Source organism: Manduca sexta, chromosome 3, assembly GCF_014839805.1.
Source record: "Manduca sexta isolate Smith_Timp_Sample1 chromosome 3, JHU_Msex_v1.0, whole genome shotgun sequence".
NCBI classification, from domain to species: domain Eukaryota; kingdom Metazoa; phylum Arthropoda; class Insecta; order Lepidoptera; family Sphingidae; genus Manduca; species Manduca sexta.
In genome coordinates this window covers 4,966,596-4,982,555 of record NC_051117.1, presented here as the reverse complement: position 1 = coordinate 4,982,555, position 15,960 = coordinate 4,966,596, and the positions used below count along the sequence as shown (strand labels likewise).

At 36.7% G+C, this 15,960-nt stretch overlaps 2 protein-coding genes across 2 annotated transcripts in view; both read right to left on the bottom strand.

The window, feature by feature from the left end:
• The window catches only part of LOC115440461 (probable cation-transporting ATPase 13A3), a 49,186-nt gene extending 47,339 nt beyond the window's left edge, over nt 1–1,847 (bottom strand). Inside the window, exon 1 of the mRNA XM_030164778.2 lies at nt 1,620–1,847. The gene's annotated coding sequence lies outside the window, so the exon portion shown is untranslated. The remainder of the gene's footprint in view (nt 1–1,619) is intronic.
• A 1,445-nt stretch (nt 1,848–3,292) lies between these two features.
• LOC115440428 (dual specificity tyrosine-phosphorylation-regulated kinase 2) overlaps nt 3,293–15,960 on the bottom strand; it is a 203,234-nt gene continuing 190,566 nt past the window's right edge. The window contains exons 2-7 of the mRNA XM_037439755.1: nt 15,360–15,516; nt 14,223–14,408; nt 10,316–10,418; nt 9,198–9,462; nt 7,669–7,816; nt 3,293–7,454 (exon numbers count right to left, since the gene is read on the bottom strand). Of these exons, the coding sequence (XP_037295652.1) occupies nt 9,198–9,462; nt 10,316–10,418; nt 14,223–14,408; nt 15,360–15,516 (711 nt within the window). The 3' untranslated portion in view covers nt 3,293–7,454; nt 7,669–7,816. The remainder of the gene's footprint in view (nt 7,455–7,668; nt 7,817–9,197; nt 9,463–10,315; nt 10,419–14,222; nt 14,409–15,359; nt 15,517–15,960) is intronic.

The window sequence follows — 15,960 nt, the reverse complement described above, 5'->3', positions numbered from 1 at the left end:
GTTCCAACTTATCTCCGTTACAGGAGAATTTATTTTTATATGTTTTTACTATAATTGTTAGATGGCTGATTTAATAAGAAGAAATTTTGACTAGTATACTTTGCTATAGGCATTTCGGTTAGAGGACTAGGAATTGTATTTGACTCTAGAAACTGACTCTCTAGGACCAGACTCTAGAACTTTCCGACGCGATGATCCAATGGGGATGTTTATAGGCTGAATACGTGCTGATATCCATATATCAAATTAAGCATAAAAATAACTTTAAAAATGTTAAGGGCTTCGGGTATTAAACTTACAACGTCAAAATAACATGTTTTCATCATAGCGCCATAAACTCATTGAATGTTATTGATAAATATAAAATGTCCCTCACAGAATAACACCTTAGCACTAATTGAATCTGTTTCAGTGAACTACAAAGTGTTTCCATAAATAACACCATCCGTTTACACATTTTGAATCATTCATGGTAGCGAAAACGCAATTGACTATTTACAAGTCGGGCATCGTTCGTTTTCACACTTACAGTATTCATTATATTATAAATTGATTCATTGTATTTTTTGTATGCGAGGATGTTATTAAATGGCGTATTACTGAAATTATTACAATCTAAATACACTTAAGTGGCACGCAAACACTATCTGCAACCCGTGCAATTTAGCTTTATGAGACCCCTCCATAGCTTCGTTTGCTTGTAGATGTTACTTACCATCGGAGAAGTGGCGTGCAGGTCTGTACATTCAATTGCCAAAAAAAACTATTCAATCAATTTTTACAAACGGCGAGGTGCTGTTAAGTCGCATGTGTTATACGTGGTGTTAAAACTATCCACACTCCTCTGAAACTAATATTTGCCTCAGAAACTCCGGCAACTGTAATTTTCATGCTTTTGTGTTTCACCGTGGAAAGCCGAAGCCTCACGCTGCCGTCGACGTTGAGAGCGTCCTTTGGTTGCGGGGGGGCTTCTGAGACAACCCCCATTATTCGTTATTAAGGATTTATTCAATAATTATAAAGTTAGTACACACTTAATTCACACTGTAAATATATTTGGATGTAATTAATGTGATTTTATAAGTATTTTACTATTGCATAATTTGAAATAAATAGTTAAAAGTAGACATTTCCCTAAAACATAATGCTCCATTAGGTAATGATTATTGATAATAATATTTTATTACTTCTTTCATCACGTTGAACCTACGTGATTGGTAATTCATTCCATAAATTATGAAGTTATGCAAAACTTAAGAAATAATTTAATAGTAAAAACAGTATTGATTAATTGAAAAATAAAATTTCTAACAGTAAATTAACATAAAGATTAAAATATATTGAGTTCCCAACATATAGGAATAGATTTAGGTATGTAAATTTTTGATAAAAAAATGTATAAAATAGATACGTATTTTTTTTATTGACATAGAAAACGTAATAAAGGGGGCAAACGGTTATGAAGATAAGGTTTAGATTTCAATGAGATTGCTATACATAAACACGATTTTAATAAACATCAGCAACATATTATTAATTTCATTTCTTTTTTTAATATTCTTAAATAAATAAATACTTTTTAACCTATGAGACATAACGTATTTCAATAAAACATTTACCTCTTTCCTTTATATCAACACCGACAAACTTCACCAAATCACATCACAAAATAGTAAACACAACACCGCACTCGATTTCCTTTGCCTAAAAAAAGTTACACAAATGCGATTTGCGCGCGAAGTGACAGTATGGCGGACAGCGCGGCACTGTCGCGCGTAGAGTATGATCGGTATCGCAACGACTATCGAGTGTTGACTGTAGTGGTATAGCGATCGAGCACGTCTCGCTTTAAGGTCGAAGATACGCTTGCATCCACGATTTGCATCATAATAACAGGTGACAACTGTTAACATACTGAAACTTTCTAAACATGCAGTATACATGTTAGCAGTAACTATGGTGTATATTTAAATATACAAATTAATATTATATACCTATCTACATAGTACATGTTTAAATGTAAACCTCAGTAGCCTGCGAGTGTGGACGATCAACGCGCTTACAATAAGACAAATAGAAGCGGCTCGTAATCCGGACCTTATAATCAGTCGATTTACATCCCTTAATTAATGGCTAAAATTAATTGAAGAAGCTCGTGAAATCAAAAAAAAACTCGGACGTCTTCAGAATTAAACATTGGCATATCATAATAAATGTTGGCATAATTGGTAATCTTTCGTCACAGCTGACCCCTCCCACATTGCGTCAATGCACATCAGGGCAGGTGTGGTCTGAATTATACAGCCACCGACTGGAGTGTTCCATGCCTATGATTTCCATAACACAATACGATTAGGTACAGTGCTGCCATCTAGTTAAACATGGTTTAATGCTGTAACTTTCTAGTGAGTGGATTCTTTTCAAAAAAACGTTCCAAATCGACCTACGCCTTGGGTTTGAAGGCCAATGACTTCGCCTAATTTGTTGGCAAATGCGTTTAGTGCGCCATTTGGAGGCATAATATAGAGAGGTGACCATTTGTAATGTTCCATTTACAATTATACCTAGTTTTTGTAAACTTTTGCAACATTCATTTCGGAGTAACATAAAATAAAAGAACTTTATAAGAACTGGTAGGTAATGGTAGAAATCGTCACTACAACTAACTGTATTTTATGTATGTATGTTGTATATGTACAACAAACTATATTTTAATGTATCGTAGTTTTTAAGATAAGAATGGCTATTTAGCACACTTGTCTTATTTTAACATAAATGAGATGGTATTGTCACGCGATAGCAACAATGTGATCTTGTGTTTTGTGAACAAAATACAGATCATGGTCAATATAAGGAAAGTCAGACTTATTTTACAAGTGAATACAAAGTCCTTGTCACGTTTGTTAGGTGATCTTATTTTGTATCAAGAGTAAAATGGACAAAAAAGGCACTGAACGTTGAAACCCCAATTCTATATTTTCTTGAACAAGGTATATAAGATTAGCAAGAAACTTGCGAAGTCGACTGGCGCATGGGAATGTTTTTATTGAAATTCTTAAATAACTGAATTAATAATACATACATATAGGTACATAGTTTTTTTAAAGTATATTTTACAGCTTAATTGATAAGATAAGATAAACTATGTTTGAATTGAAATTTGTATACCTATCAATGCACATTTGCAATTTAATCTTCAATTGCAACCAAACAACATTGGCGAAGTTCAGGTTATGTTTGGCTCTCGTCATAAGACGGTCCAAAACGATCACAAAAGAATAAAACACAATCATATTATTTATTTATATAATTCATTTATTTTAAATTGTATATTCACATAGTCGCTACGAGTTTCAAGACGTGAAACACCAGCATTACGTAAAAAATGAGAACACAATATTTCACAAAAAAAATATGAGTAGACAAATGCAAGGTCGAACCGAAGCTTATACTAATCTGTCGCTAGCAAACGATATAAAACCGAGTACAGACGGTTGGCAGTAACGCGTGACTGATCACTGAGTGAAGCGTGGTTAATACTGATCGACGCCGATGATGTAGCCCATGCGTTATGTCGAAATCAATAGACAAATGTTACGAAACAAAATGAGAAAGTCGTGAGTCTTCGATAATAGATAGCTCTGTGTAAGAAAGTGTATGCATGTTTGTAGCTTAATGACAAAATGATTTAAACAAAAAAACATATTTCGATTGACAAACATTAAAATTTACCTTATCACTTATTTACTTACAATCGGTTCCCACTTTAAGGAATAGTGTATCTAATTTGGCTCGGAACTTGAGTTGTTACAAACAAATCGTTCTGATACACTTTCTTGCACACAATATGAGAAATGAAACGACAGAAAAGCAGTGTGCGTATGACAATTTTTACAAACATTACGATAGTTTAACGTAACACTCAGAAGCATATAAAAATACAAACACACAAGACAAAACAATTTATACATCGTTTATTTATCTATCGACTTCGATACAGAAGCTCTGCATGCATTCCCTTACAGTTGAACGCTAGAACGAGGTACGAAGCACAAGCTATCACAATTCCATATAAAGGCTGATGTGAATTGACTCGGCTCAGCCATCACGTTTTCAATGTTAAATTTAAACAAAAAAGATATACAATAATTGACTAAATACCTTAAAACGCTATTGGGGTACGGGTGGAAACACACGAATGAAGGCAAAAAAATATCATATTTACATACGCTTTATAATGTCACATAACAAAATATATATAAAATAAAATGGCACGTTATTGAAATATAACGTCGTATAAGGCAAGTAAAATAAATTTGGTCAGAAAATGCTAGTCAGTCACTGTACTATATGTACTGCCCTTTAAATTAAATTTCAGTTAGAAATCCACAAGTGTGTTCCCACATACAAAAGTAAAACTAATGTCATCGCATTTTGTCAGTACCTAAACGAGAACTCCAGACTAATATTAAACTATTATTGAGCATAATAAAGAACGAAAGGCAGTCAACTTAATACAAATTTATTAAATAAAAAAAAATGCTATTTTGAGTATAGTGAGAACGAGGTCAATCAAAAATAAAAAACCGAAAGTACGCAGACACGTTCACAACTCAATTGTAGGATATTTGTCAATATGGACTGTCAAGCATTCCTGAGTCAATATCATCTTAACTTTGTTCAGAGTGACGCGATTCAACAACTTTTTAACGTACAATTTTATGTGCAATACCAATGGTCACATTAAAGTTAAGTATGACAAATAATACGTTTTCTTCAAGGTATCAAGTCCATATTCTCTTATTAGATATCCGAACTACACGCTATTGAAAAAAATATCGTTTACATCGTTTGCAAAACTCGTTTACGAAAACTTATTTTTTTACTATTCGTAGTTTTAATTTCGAGAACTACCCAATATATAGATAGATAGGACGCAGTGGAAAACTTTAAAGTATGTAAAATTGATAACATCTCGCTATCAGCTCTTAGAATCAAAGTTTGTTCCACACATTGCTACGCCTTTCCATCCCCTATACTTGATGTGATGACAAAAAACCATACAATGTATTCAATAAACCATAATATAATTATATAATTACGATTAATACATAGAAAAAAACATCTAAGAACTAAAAATAGAGAAATGCTTGTTATTTCCATCTACACTATAGGCCTTCTTTTAAAAATACAGGAAGACAAATTATAAGCGATTAAAACATTTTTTTCGAATCGAAGTTATTGCACAGGTTGTGGTCGGTGTGTTTTTCGAAGTTCTAAATATTTGGACTCTATTGGCCTTTTTAGGGGTCCGTTTAAGGTACATGGTCCTTTTAATATCGTTACGATCATACATACAAAAAACGTATATTGCGCTCTGAGTAAATTTTTTTTCTAGTTATAACTCGGGTCTGGGTTGGTCTAATTTCTCAACGTTTAATGTATTTACGGCTAACGAGGTCCTCATCCAAAAAGGCCATTGAAGTCCAAATATTCATCACAATACTCACTTATGAAATCAGTCTATATATTGTCCACAGTAATATCAAGATGTTTTCCTATTTTTCACTAAAGTGAATACTAAAACATCACAATTTTCAAATAAAGAATACTAGACTAATTTCACTAATGACTAATTTATGGTATCGGTCAAATTTGTCAGAAATCTAACTTTATTCAGAACTTACAAAATGCTTGATTGCACATTATTTTTAAACGCAAAATACTTTTTAGTACATCGGTGCTCAACGGCTATGATACGAAAAACATACAAAAAGGAACAATTTAAGTAGTTAAATAATAAAGGTCGATAAAATATGTACTTTCATACTCTACAATACGTAGTTAATGTATTTCCATATACGAATGGCCAACGGTACATAACATCACCTACTGGTATACATAAGCTTGTAACGCCTAAACACACGAGCGACGTGACGCTCGACAAATTATAAATTTGTATATTTTGACACAAGGGTTCGCGGCGTGCCGCTCGTGTGCGCGGGCGCTAGTAAATAATAACCCATGTGTTTGCGATCACAACATCTACTACGCTATCACCGAACACGCCGCGTAGCTCAGCTCCTTACAACTAGCTTAAAAGGCCTTGTCACTAACTACCCTTATCAAGAATTCCGATTATAAGGTCACCATTTCTTTATAAATACAGTGTCCCCTATATCACTTGACGGAGAATTAACTAAAACTTAAAAACGAAATCGTACTATTAAATTATAATTAATAATTCATAACATTGGATTCCTTGTAGAAAAATTGTTACAATAGTCACACATATATGTTCGCTTAAACTACGTTTTCGAGAGGAATTTTTTTCAACATAATACAATAAACGAAGGGGTCGCCCGTGACGCCGGCGTCGGAACACCCTGTACGGGCGTGCGTGTCCGAGACGGGCGTGACGTCACCGACCGTCACGTGTCCAAAAATTCAGATAAAATCTTGTTATATCACACTGCAAGATTCTACGAATTTCGAAACGCCTTTAACACTACGAAGCGATGTGTGCCGGTACGAAAAAAAATCTTCTCTCGAAAGCTCACATGTCGTTTTTCGGTAAAATATTCAAAGAGTTCCCTTAAAGTGGTCGAGGTTCCCTAACGCTAAACCAGACTTAGTAGGCACTAACATCGACACATCCGAACGTTCTCACGTCATATATAATACATAGAAAACAGTAAAACACGTTATGTTACTCGCACAATTCCACTAGATGTCCGTATAACTTATCCATAGTCTTTATTTTATTTATTGAGATCAATTTTGCCTCTAAAGCACTAGATCGGGACGCTCGCCGCCAAGCGAATGTTCGCCCGCCCCCGCCACCGCTCCGCTCGCTTAACTAAGTAGGAACATGAAAATTATGTGCTTCGACCGTGCGGCTGCGCACGCGCACACACGAACATGCGCGGACGCGCAGTCGCGCGGGCGCACGTTTGACTCTGTTGAAAGGACACACAGTGTATTATGGTCAGTTAAATGTTCTGTGTCGATTTAAGAAAGTCAAACGGGGCGTGTGTAACCGAATAGAACGTACTAAAACTGGTATTGTAGTATATCGGCGGTGGCGGTGGCGGTGGCGGCGGCGGTGGGGCGGCGGCTGGCGCGGGAGTGTGACGCGGCGCATCAGACGAGGTGGTCGCGGTCGTCGAGCGAGGCGTCGGAGTCGCGGTCGGCGCGCAACTCGCGCTCCAGGTCCAGCGAGCGGCGCTCGAGGTCGAGCCGCGCGTGCGCCGCGCCGCCGCGCCCGCGCGACCCCTCCAGCGACGACACCTTGGCGAGCCGGCGCGCCGACGGCGGGCGCTAGGAGGGCGCGGGCAGGTGCGGCAGCTTGCCGCCGGCCCAGTACCGCGCGCCGCCCACGCTCACGCCCGCGCTGCCCACCGCGCTACTCACCGCGCCGCCCTCCTCCGACAACGCTGCTTGCAACTTCGCTTCTGCAACATAAACAACATACTTATAAATTTTAACATTATATATCTTTAATATATATATACAGGGTGTAACACAAAGGGGGTATAATATTTACGCCATATGCATGTGGGCTGATTTGTAACTGGTCAGTATAATAATCACTTAAGTGTAACATAAAATAAGTTGGGTATTTATATCAAAAGAATGTTTTATTGATTATACGTAAGAGTAACTCACTGGCGACTTGCGAGGCGTTGAAGGTGACGGGCGTGCGCGCGAGTGGCGTCCGCAGCGAGCCGGCGCGCCCCCCGCTGCCCGCGCCCGCACCCGCCGCGCCCCCGCCCGCGCCCGCGCCCGCGCCGCCCGCACCCGTCGTCACACTCGTCTGAGGACAACATCATGTTCCGCATGTTCATGAGGGATTCATAACCTTCAATTTCTGGTCGACACATCATACCATATTATTACTTTTAATGTGAGGAAAAAAAGTAACATGTCTTATCTTTATGTTACACGAGTTGTACCTTAAATGGAAAAAAATCAAGAAAAAGATTTCTTTTAGATTACAATGTCAATACATTAACAATAGAATAAACATAAAATGTGCGGCAATGACGTCTATCTACGTGCAAACAAACAAATATTATCAATTCTATATACACAAGTAAATAAAATCAGTCTTCTTTTTAAATAACAACGAACATAACATAAAAAAAAAATCTTTTAAGCAAAGAAAAAGTATTCATAAACGTACACAAATGTCTACAAGTTTTAAATTTACATTTCTATCTACAGAATAATAATTTGTAGGTACTTAAAATGTAAAGCCAATCAAAAATACTTTTTTTAAAAAATATCATGCGAATATTGACAATTTATATGAAGAACTTGATAAACACAATCAAATAAATATCAAATAGATTAAAACCAACAACATTTTATTAAATCGTCTGATTTTCACCCCTAATCAGAACCTTGTTTAAATAATAACAAAACTCCATAAAACTGAACAAACATAAAACAAGTAAACATTTCTTTTTAGTTTTTTTATTCATTGTGTGTTCCGAAATAAGCTACACATATTACACAAATGCTTTGTCGTTAAACATCAATGATCCCAAAGAAATGTTTAATGTTTGAAATCATAAAAAAATAAAAATGGATTTATAAAAGTCGCATAAAACTAAATATAAACAATTTGCTTGCGGTGTTAATGATGTATAAACAATGCATATTGTGAATAACATTAAAAAATAATTTCGTACAGATATTGATAACTCGTAAATTACCTTAGCAGGTAATGGAATCCATCTGAATATATTTATTAAAATATTCTGAAATATGTTAATGTTTAAATAACATACACGATACAAGCATAATTTTTATGATGACGGATAAAATGTGTAAATTAAAAGCTTTAGCAAACAAATTTTATGTAAATAATTTAATGAAAGTTAATACATAAAGTAATGAATTTTGGTTCTATTTCACCGTTGATAAAAAAATGTAAATATAAATGTTTTATTATGATAAAATGAAACTACAGAACACAATGTAACATCATCTCAGACACTAGCCGCGTTACTATAATAAGTAAATGTAAAGTGTGAAAACAATTTTCGAAGTGAATACTGCACTGCCCTATGCCTATATTTTAATAGGGCATACTATACCAGTTATATTAACAGTTAATTAGTGACCCGGCCAAAAACCACAAGCAAATTGTAACAAAAATAATAAAATAAAAAGCAAAACCAAAAACAAACCTATTTGTCAGCGCAGTTAGGGTGTGCGAGCCGCTTGGCGTGGTGCGCGATACTAACGTGGTTGTTGGGCGCGTGTGTGGCGTGCGCGGCGTGCGTGGCGTGCGTGGCGTGCGCGGCGTGCGTGGCGTGCGCGGCGTGCGGCGCGTGCGCGTGCGCATGGTGCGGCTCGTCGTCGTGCGGCGCGCGGGGCAGGCGCCGCCGCAGCCACGCGTGCCGCAACGCCGCCGCCGGCGTCAGCCGCTTGTCCGGGTCCCACTCTAGGCACCTGCAAACGGTACAAACACCATTATATACTTCTTGAACTATTTTTATTTAGACCAGGAAAGTCTATGGATTATGGATATATTTTGGATCGCTTTTGTGGAGGTAGGTATTTACAGAGTCACATTAGCCGGTGTGTATCTAGCTAAAAAGATGTTAATATAAAGAATGATGAAGTGTAGTCTTCGGCCTCGACCTGCTCTCGTACTGGAGGATATCGGAGCCAAAACGCTTAGTTTTTAGTAAATCAACATTCAATAATGGCATACAGTGAAACGTGATTACTTCGTGCGTTGGCAACTCTCCAATCGTAGTATTTTAGATTTTCTGTGGAACTCTAAAGGAAGGCTCGAGGCAGTTTAAGACATTTTACTAGAAACAATGAATATCAAGGCATTTAAAATGATTTAGAATAAGGGGTCATAGATTTCTTGTGAAAAATATTGGAGTTTTAGTTTAGTATTGGTAACACGCTTTCATAGTCTTCACGTCTTTTTGTCATCTTTGCCTTAGTTTTCTTAAATTCATTTCATCCTTCAACAACAGCCAGATTTTTTCTGACCTACCTCAACATGAACATATACACCATCTGTACCCCGATCGCGACTCGTCGATATGAGAAACTATTCTTTCTATTTCATTGTCATCTCAAACGGTATCAAAAAACTTGTTATCACATTATAATATCATTATCGGCTTAGTACCAAAATTTTAAACCTCTTCTTATTTGCTTTTTAAATACTAGATGCATTTGGCAATCCACAAACCAATGACCAAAAAGTAGATTCCTCTAGATTCCAACCTAGACTTAGTACGTACTAGTCAAACGAATACTATATTACTAAGATGTGACTTACCGTCTAATGAAATCAATGAAGAATTTGTCCTGACATCCTTTGAGCGCCGTGACAAAACTCTTGGACCCCGGGGGACCTCGGGGCTTGCCTCTTCTCGACATACCTGCAATCCATACACACGCTAATAAATACATGATATTCATTCATACATTGTGGTTTTGTGACCATGGTTGTATAGAACATTAAACAGAATTTAAAGATAAAAATCTTTTGATTGAAACGGCACGACAATGTTGCGAATGTTAAATACAATGAGATTTATAATATGATCAACTTTTGCCTGCGGCTCCGATGCAAAAGTATTTCCCCGGGATAAAAAGGAATTTATAGCTCTCAGGAGGAATTTGGGTTCGTATTAGTGAAGAAAATAATCGATTTATTAATTCCTCAGTTTAGCGTGTAAACAAACACTTCAGCTTTATATGTTAGTATAGATGAACAACGAAAAGTCCTATTTACTTTGCTACCTATAATTATGTATACACCAATGGGTACCGAGGAGACAGTAACAACACGCCAATGACCGAGCTACTCGCATAATAACACGACAACTATAATAAGCATACCATCTCGCTAGAATAACAAACCACAAAATGTTACACTAACATTGTCCACACGGGCCAATAAAAACAAATTTTCAACAGGTGGACACCGTCCAAAATCATCAAATTATTTCATACACACGTAATTGAGTTTCGAGGGACAACACAACAGAAATCTCGCATCTAACACATATTGCATTTAAATTGCCCATAAAATAGTGTAGTGAAACACAACACCGTACACAACACTATATTATCGATAAGTTTACGCATCACTTGGCAAATAACCAAAAATTAACAAACGGGGAACAACGTGTTTGGGTATTTCAGACACGCTTGTCTTATCTGGCCGGGGTCGGATTCAGGCGGTAATTACGAGGGTCTAATTGTCAGCCTTTCCTCTATTATGTTGTAATTTGTCACATCACGTGTGCTAAACTGTTGCTAATCTACTAGAGCTTAATTATACACGGCAACTTGATTCTAACCGTATAATTATTTATCGCAATATAAGCGTATTTTTTCACACTCAGTGATATCTCAGCTTTGATAAAATAATACTGTATAATTTTTCAACATATCAAGATGTTTTAGTATCTATTACTCTCTATTCTTATCACGTAACAGCCTACAAGGGAGAAATAACCCCTAACCACAATTCTAAATCCATCTCGCTCTTGCTTAGTATGAATCACATCAACCGTTAATTTATTTGTGACGAATATTGGGTGAAAATTTATTAGATACGTAGCAAAGTATTCGTGAATCATTAACCTCTAAGCACACGTGACGTCGCGTGTCGTCATCAGCGTGGTATTTCGGTAAACATATGACATGCCCGTTATTTTCGCTTTTGTAATCATTATGCCGAGTGCAAGTGACAATTTTTCCGAATTCTTAGACGAGGAGTCAACAACTCAATTAAGTTTGGATACGTTACTATTTCCAAACATTTACTTATTTTTGGTCATAACGAAACTTAATAACGCTTGATAGTTGATAGACCGGCTTGGCGGGTAGAAAATTAACAGTAGAATTGTAATGGAGAAGTGGCAACAAATCGACTGTAGACTGTCTTTATATAGCATAAATATAAATACCTATTTGTAAGTTTACTCTATACGAGAGTATGACTATTACGAGGTAGGTATTAGTGCATCAGAATTCGGGGTAGAATACGGGCACTTACTCGTACACACACTCCATATTAATAGCGACTGTCTTTAAAATAGACATCTCTTTTCTTTCAGATATCCCATCTGACATTGACCGTTAACATGGACAATAGCTACGAAAAAATACATAAATTCTAATTTAAATCACCACGGAAAACCTTCCTAGTCTACACTAAAAATCAAACCTTCAAAGCGCATGAAACTAAATTTAATGTTACCTTCCTATAAACTGCTCAGAAAACCATATTTAGATTCCATGGAACCGTCCATGGCCTGAATACCTGACGGTAATCCGTCACAAACCAAATTAACGTTCCGTTTTAGATGTGACGTCGCGTCCTACGTTGTCACCGATTCAAGTCCATGGCGTACGGTCAGCCCCAAATAAATGTGTACGTTGACAGGAAGACATTCCATATAAATTACTTTGTAATTCCGCGAGCACATTCATTTGATGCCGACTGTACATGTTTACTAATCCAGTTGTTTGTATATCTGCTGCTAACCTCGCATAATTGATAGTATCATGAGGTCGTTTAAAAAAAATCGACCAAGTGCGGATCAGAATGTCGCGACGATGGTTCCGCATCTCAAGTAGTTTTATTGGATTTTTAATATCTGTCAAAACACGTCATATACTATAAAATTTGCAGCAAAATAGTTACTATGCTTTAAAAAAAAAAAACCCTTAAAATTCCTACTGAGTTGCTTAAGTATAAAGGTTCCTGTTATATTCAGCCTGTAATTAGTCAATACAGTGTTTAGAATAGCATGTTTTTATTGAACAGCACGGTCACACAGCGCAAAAGTTATAAAACCAACTTTACCTGATTAGTATAATTTGTGGACGGAACTCTAATGTCTTGTTTGTTATTTTCATCACGGATGACTTCCGTGGGATATCTTACGTATCAAATGGATGAAATTGTTAACGACGCGTCGCCCACAACAGTGGCGTAAACTACGGAAAAGTCTTCAAGGGCAGTCCAGTTATATTCTAAAACCCAGTGGCGAAGGGTGAAATTTTTCAAAAGATAACCCGAGCAAAGGAAAATTGCCATAGTTAACATATCGCGGCCAATTAAACAGAAAACTAAGACAAACATAAGTAAACCTAAAAGGGAAGCTGGTAATAATCGGGTTGTATGGACGGTTCGTCACTGCTAAGGCACAATTCACAAATGTTAGTTAAGTATGGAGCAATGCTGTCATTAATACTTATATTTCTTAGTGCTTATGGCAAGATAGCCGTGATTGAGTAGTATTCAGATACTTTACTTTAATTAGCTGTCAGATAAATAAAGCTAAACAAAGCCTAAGACAACTAAGGATTCAGTTCAGGTGCACTGTGTGTCCTCATAGTATTGTTTGTGAATACGAATAAAAGAAACAACAAAATTTGGGTCTACAATAAAAAGCTGTAATTAAATGCTGTAATTCTTGTAAGATATGCCAGCATTTCTGAATATAATCAAAATAAGCATGAAAAGCTTGCAACAAATCCATGACCTTCCTCAACATCAATGGCGCTACACTTAATCAGCCGACCAAAGAGGATCGTTGCGTCACTGGATTATCTCTAGAATTACGCGGCCTGTCGTAGTGGGTGTGCGATGCACCTCGGAACATAAAAAGTCAAAGTAGGCATATAATGTGTTATCTATCAATATCCAGCTAATAACCAAGACTATTCACTATTTACCACTGTTCATACACAATCGATTACAAAGTATATATAAAATGTGCCACACATAGCTTATGTACCAGCGTGTAATAGATGTGCAATGAACCTTGAGACAGGATAAACAGAACAAGCTACTACATCATATCTTTCACCATGCATATGCTGATCAGAACGCAGCCGGATAGATGCAAAACATACACATCTATTTTATCGAGGTTTTTCACAAACGCTAATTGAATTCTTTTTCTAGCCAAATTGTACAACAGTACAACAATTACAGTGAAACGTACGTATAACGTAAAAAATATATCGGAAACATTCATAGGAAGAGGCATGGTTAAAACACCATGAATCGGTGGGAATCGATAAGCAAATTGATGTAAGAGGAAGAAGCGAAGGAAGCGTGCCAGAATTGGGCAAATTAGCAATCAATAATCGCTGGCTACCCCTACAGGATAGACATGTGATATTATGTATACCAGAACCAAACGACATTGCGAACTCACCTCCACTAAGCACCGTGGTGCCATCAGCCAGCGTGGTGGCGGTACAATACCGCGGCAGACCCTTGCTGCTGATGAAGTTCTTGGAGCGCTTGCCCTGCTCAGTGAGCTTCTGCGGTGGCATGCCGAGCAGCTCGATTATACACGCCATCTGGTCCGCTTCGTCTTCACCGGGGAGTAGGGGGAACCCTGGAATGAGAGGTGAAAATTATTACACAATAGCAAAAAAAATTATTATATGTCAAGATTTTTGAAGTCGGTTTAATGGTAAAGAGGATTTTAATATTCGTACAGCATAAAAAATTATATATAAATGTTTTTTTAGATTTAATATTCTTATAGTTCTCATGTACAGCTGTGCCATTATTCGGTTGTGCGGACAAAAAAACATAATACACATAGAACTTATGTATATGTAGCTTTAGAACATAATTAACAACTACAAAGCACATTTGTTATAATAAGTTGGTATAGGTCAGGAATTTACACATATCAGCTATTTTGGTGCATTTATAAATAGAAAAAAAATCTTTGAAAACAAGCCTACACATGAAACGTCATAACAAAATAAACGTGTCCATTTCAAAATAAGATGTTCGAAACACGTTCCGACATGAAACCATTTGCACATAATCCACTCGCAAAAAACCTACTTAAAATTCTATTGTAAAGCAATCGCAAAAAACCGGGACCCGTCCACGAAACAGGTAAGGAATTCAATGACGCCCTTGACGTGCATATCCTAAAACTGGGGGGAACTAGGGTTGTCAAGGAATTAACCGTTTAAACTGTCTGCGCGTAATTGGCCGACGTCTCGTAGTTTTGTTATGTCTGGCAAGTTCAACCCTAGCTGTTCGATGTTGACTCATAAGGGGAGTGAAGATTGGTTATTAATAACATGCTTTTTCGGTAACTAATGTTAGGCTTGCTTAAGCTTGTGTTTACCTCTCGCGTGCGTTTCAAATTCGTGTCAAAATTTATACAACTTTATTACGAAATTAAAAAAAGGGATAAGAAAAAATTCTGTACAATAAGCTTATTCATTATTTCAAATAAATTCATATTTTTTTTTCTCTAGTATTTCCACCATTCTCAGAATTCTATTTTTCCTGTCTCAATACTCGACCAGTATAACTGTACCTGTGAGTAGCTCCGCCAGTATGCACCCCAGGGACCACATGTCGATGGGCATGCCGTACCGCGCGCCCATCATCACCTCGGGCGCTCTGTAGAACCTCGACTGTATGTACGTGTACACGCGCTGATGCTCGTAGCATGAACTGCCGAAGTCTATCACCTGGAATGAACAGTATATAAATGAGAATCGATTCGGTTATAAGAATGGAAACAAAAGAAATAAATACGGATGATAAAGAAGATAAACTTGGATCTTTGTTAATACCTATTTATTCTGGTAAATATTTAAGTTATGTCAAAATCGAAAGCTAATGTTCAGCAGTGAACTTCTAAAGGCTGATGACAAGGAAAATCGTTTTGCAACATTAAAGGCATTATGAATATAATAAAGGTCGCAGGCATACTAAGTAACAGTAAAATAATTACTCTCACTTACAATTTACGATATAGAATAGTATTTGAACTGATCGTAGTTTGACACCTTTCTCCTTACAACATAATTTACGAGTCAAAGACAAAGTACCGATAACTTTAATCTATGATTAAAATGCAAATAAAATCCTGTTTACATAAATACAAACTCCTGCAAATATTATACGTGATA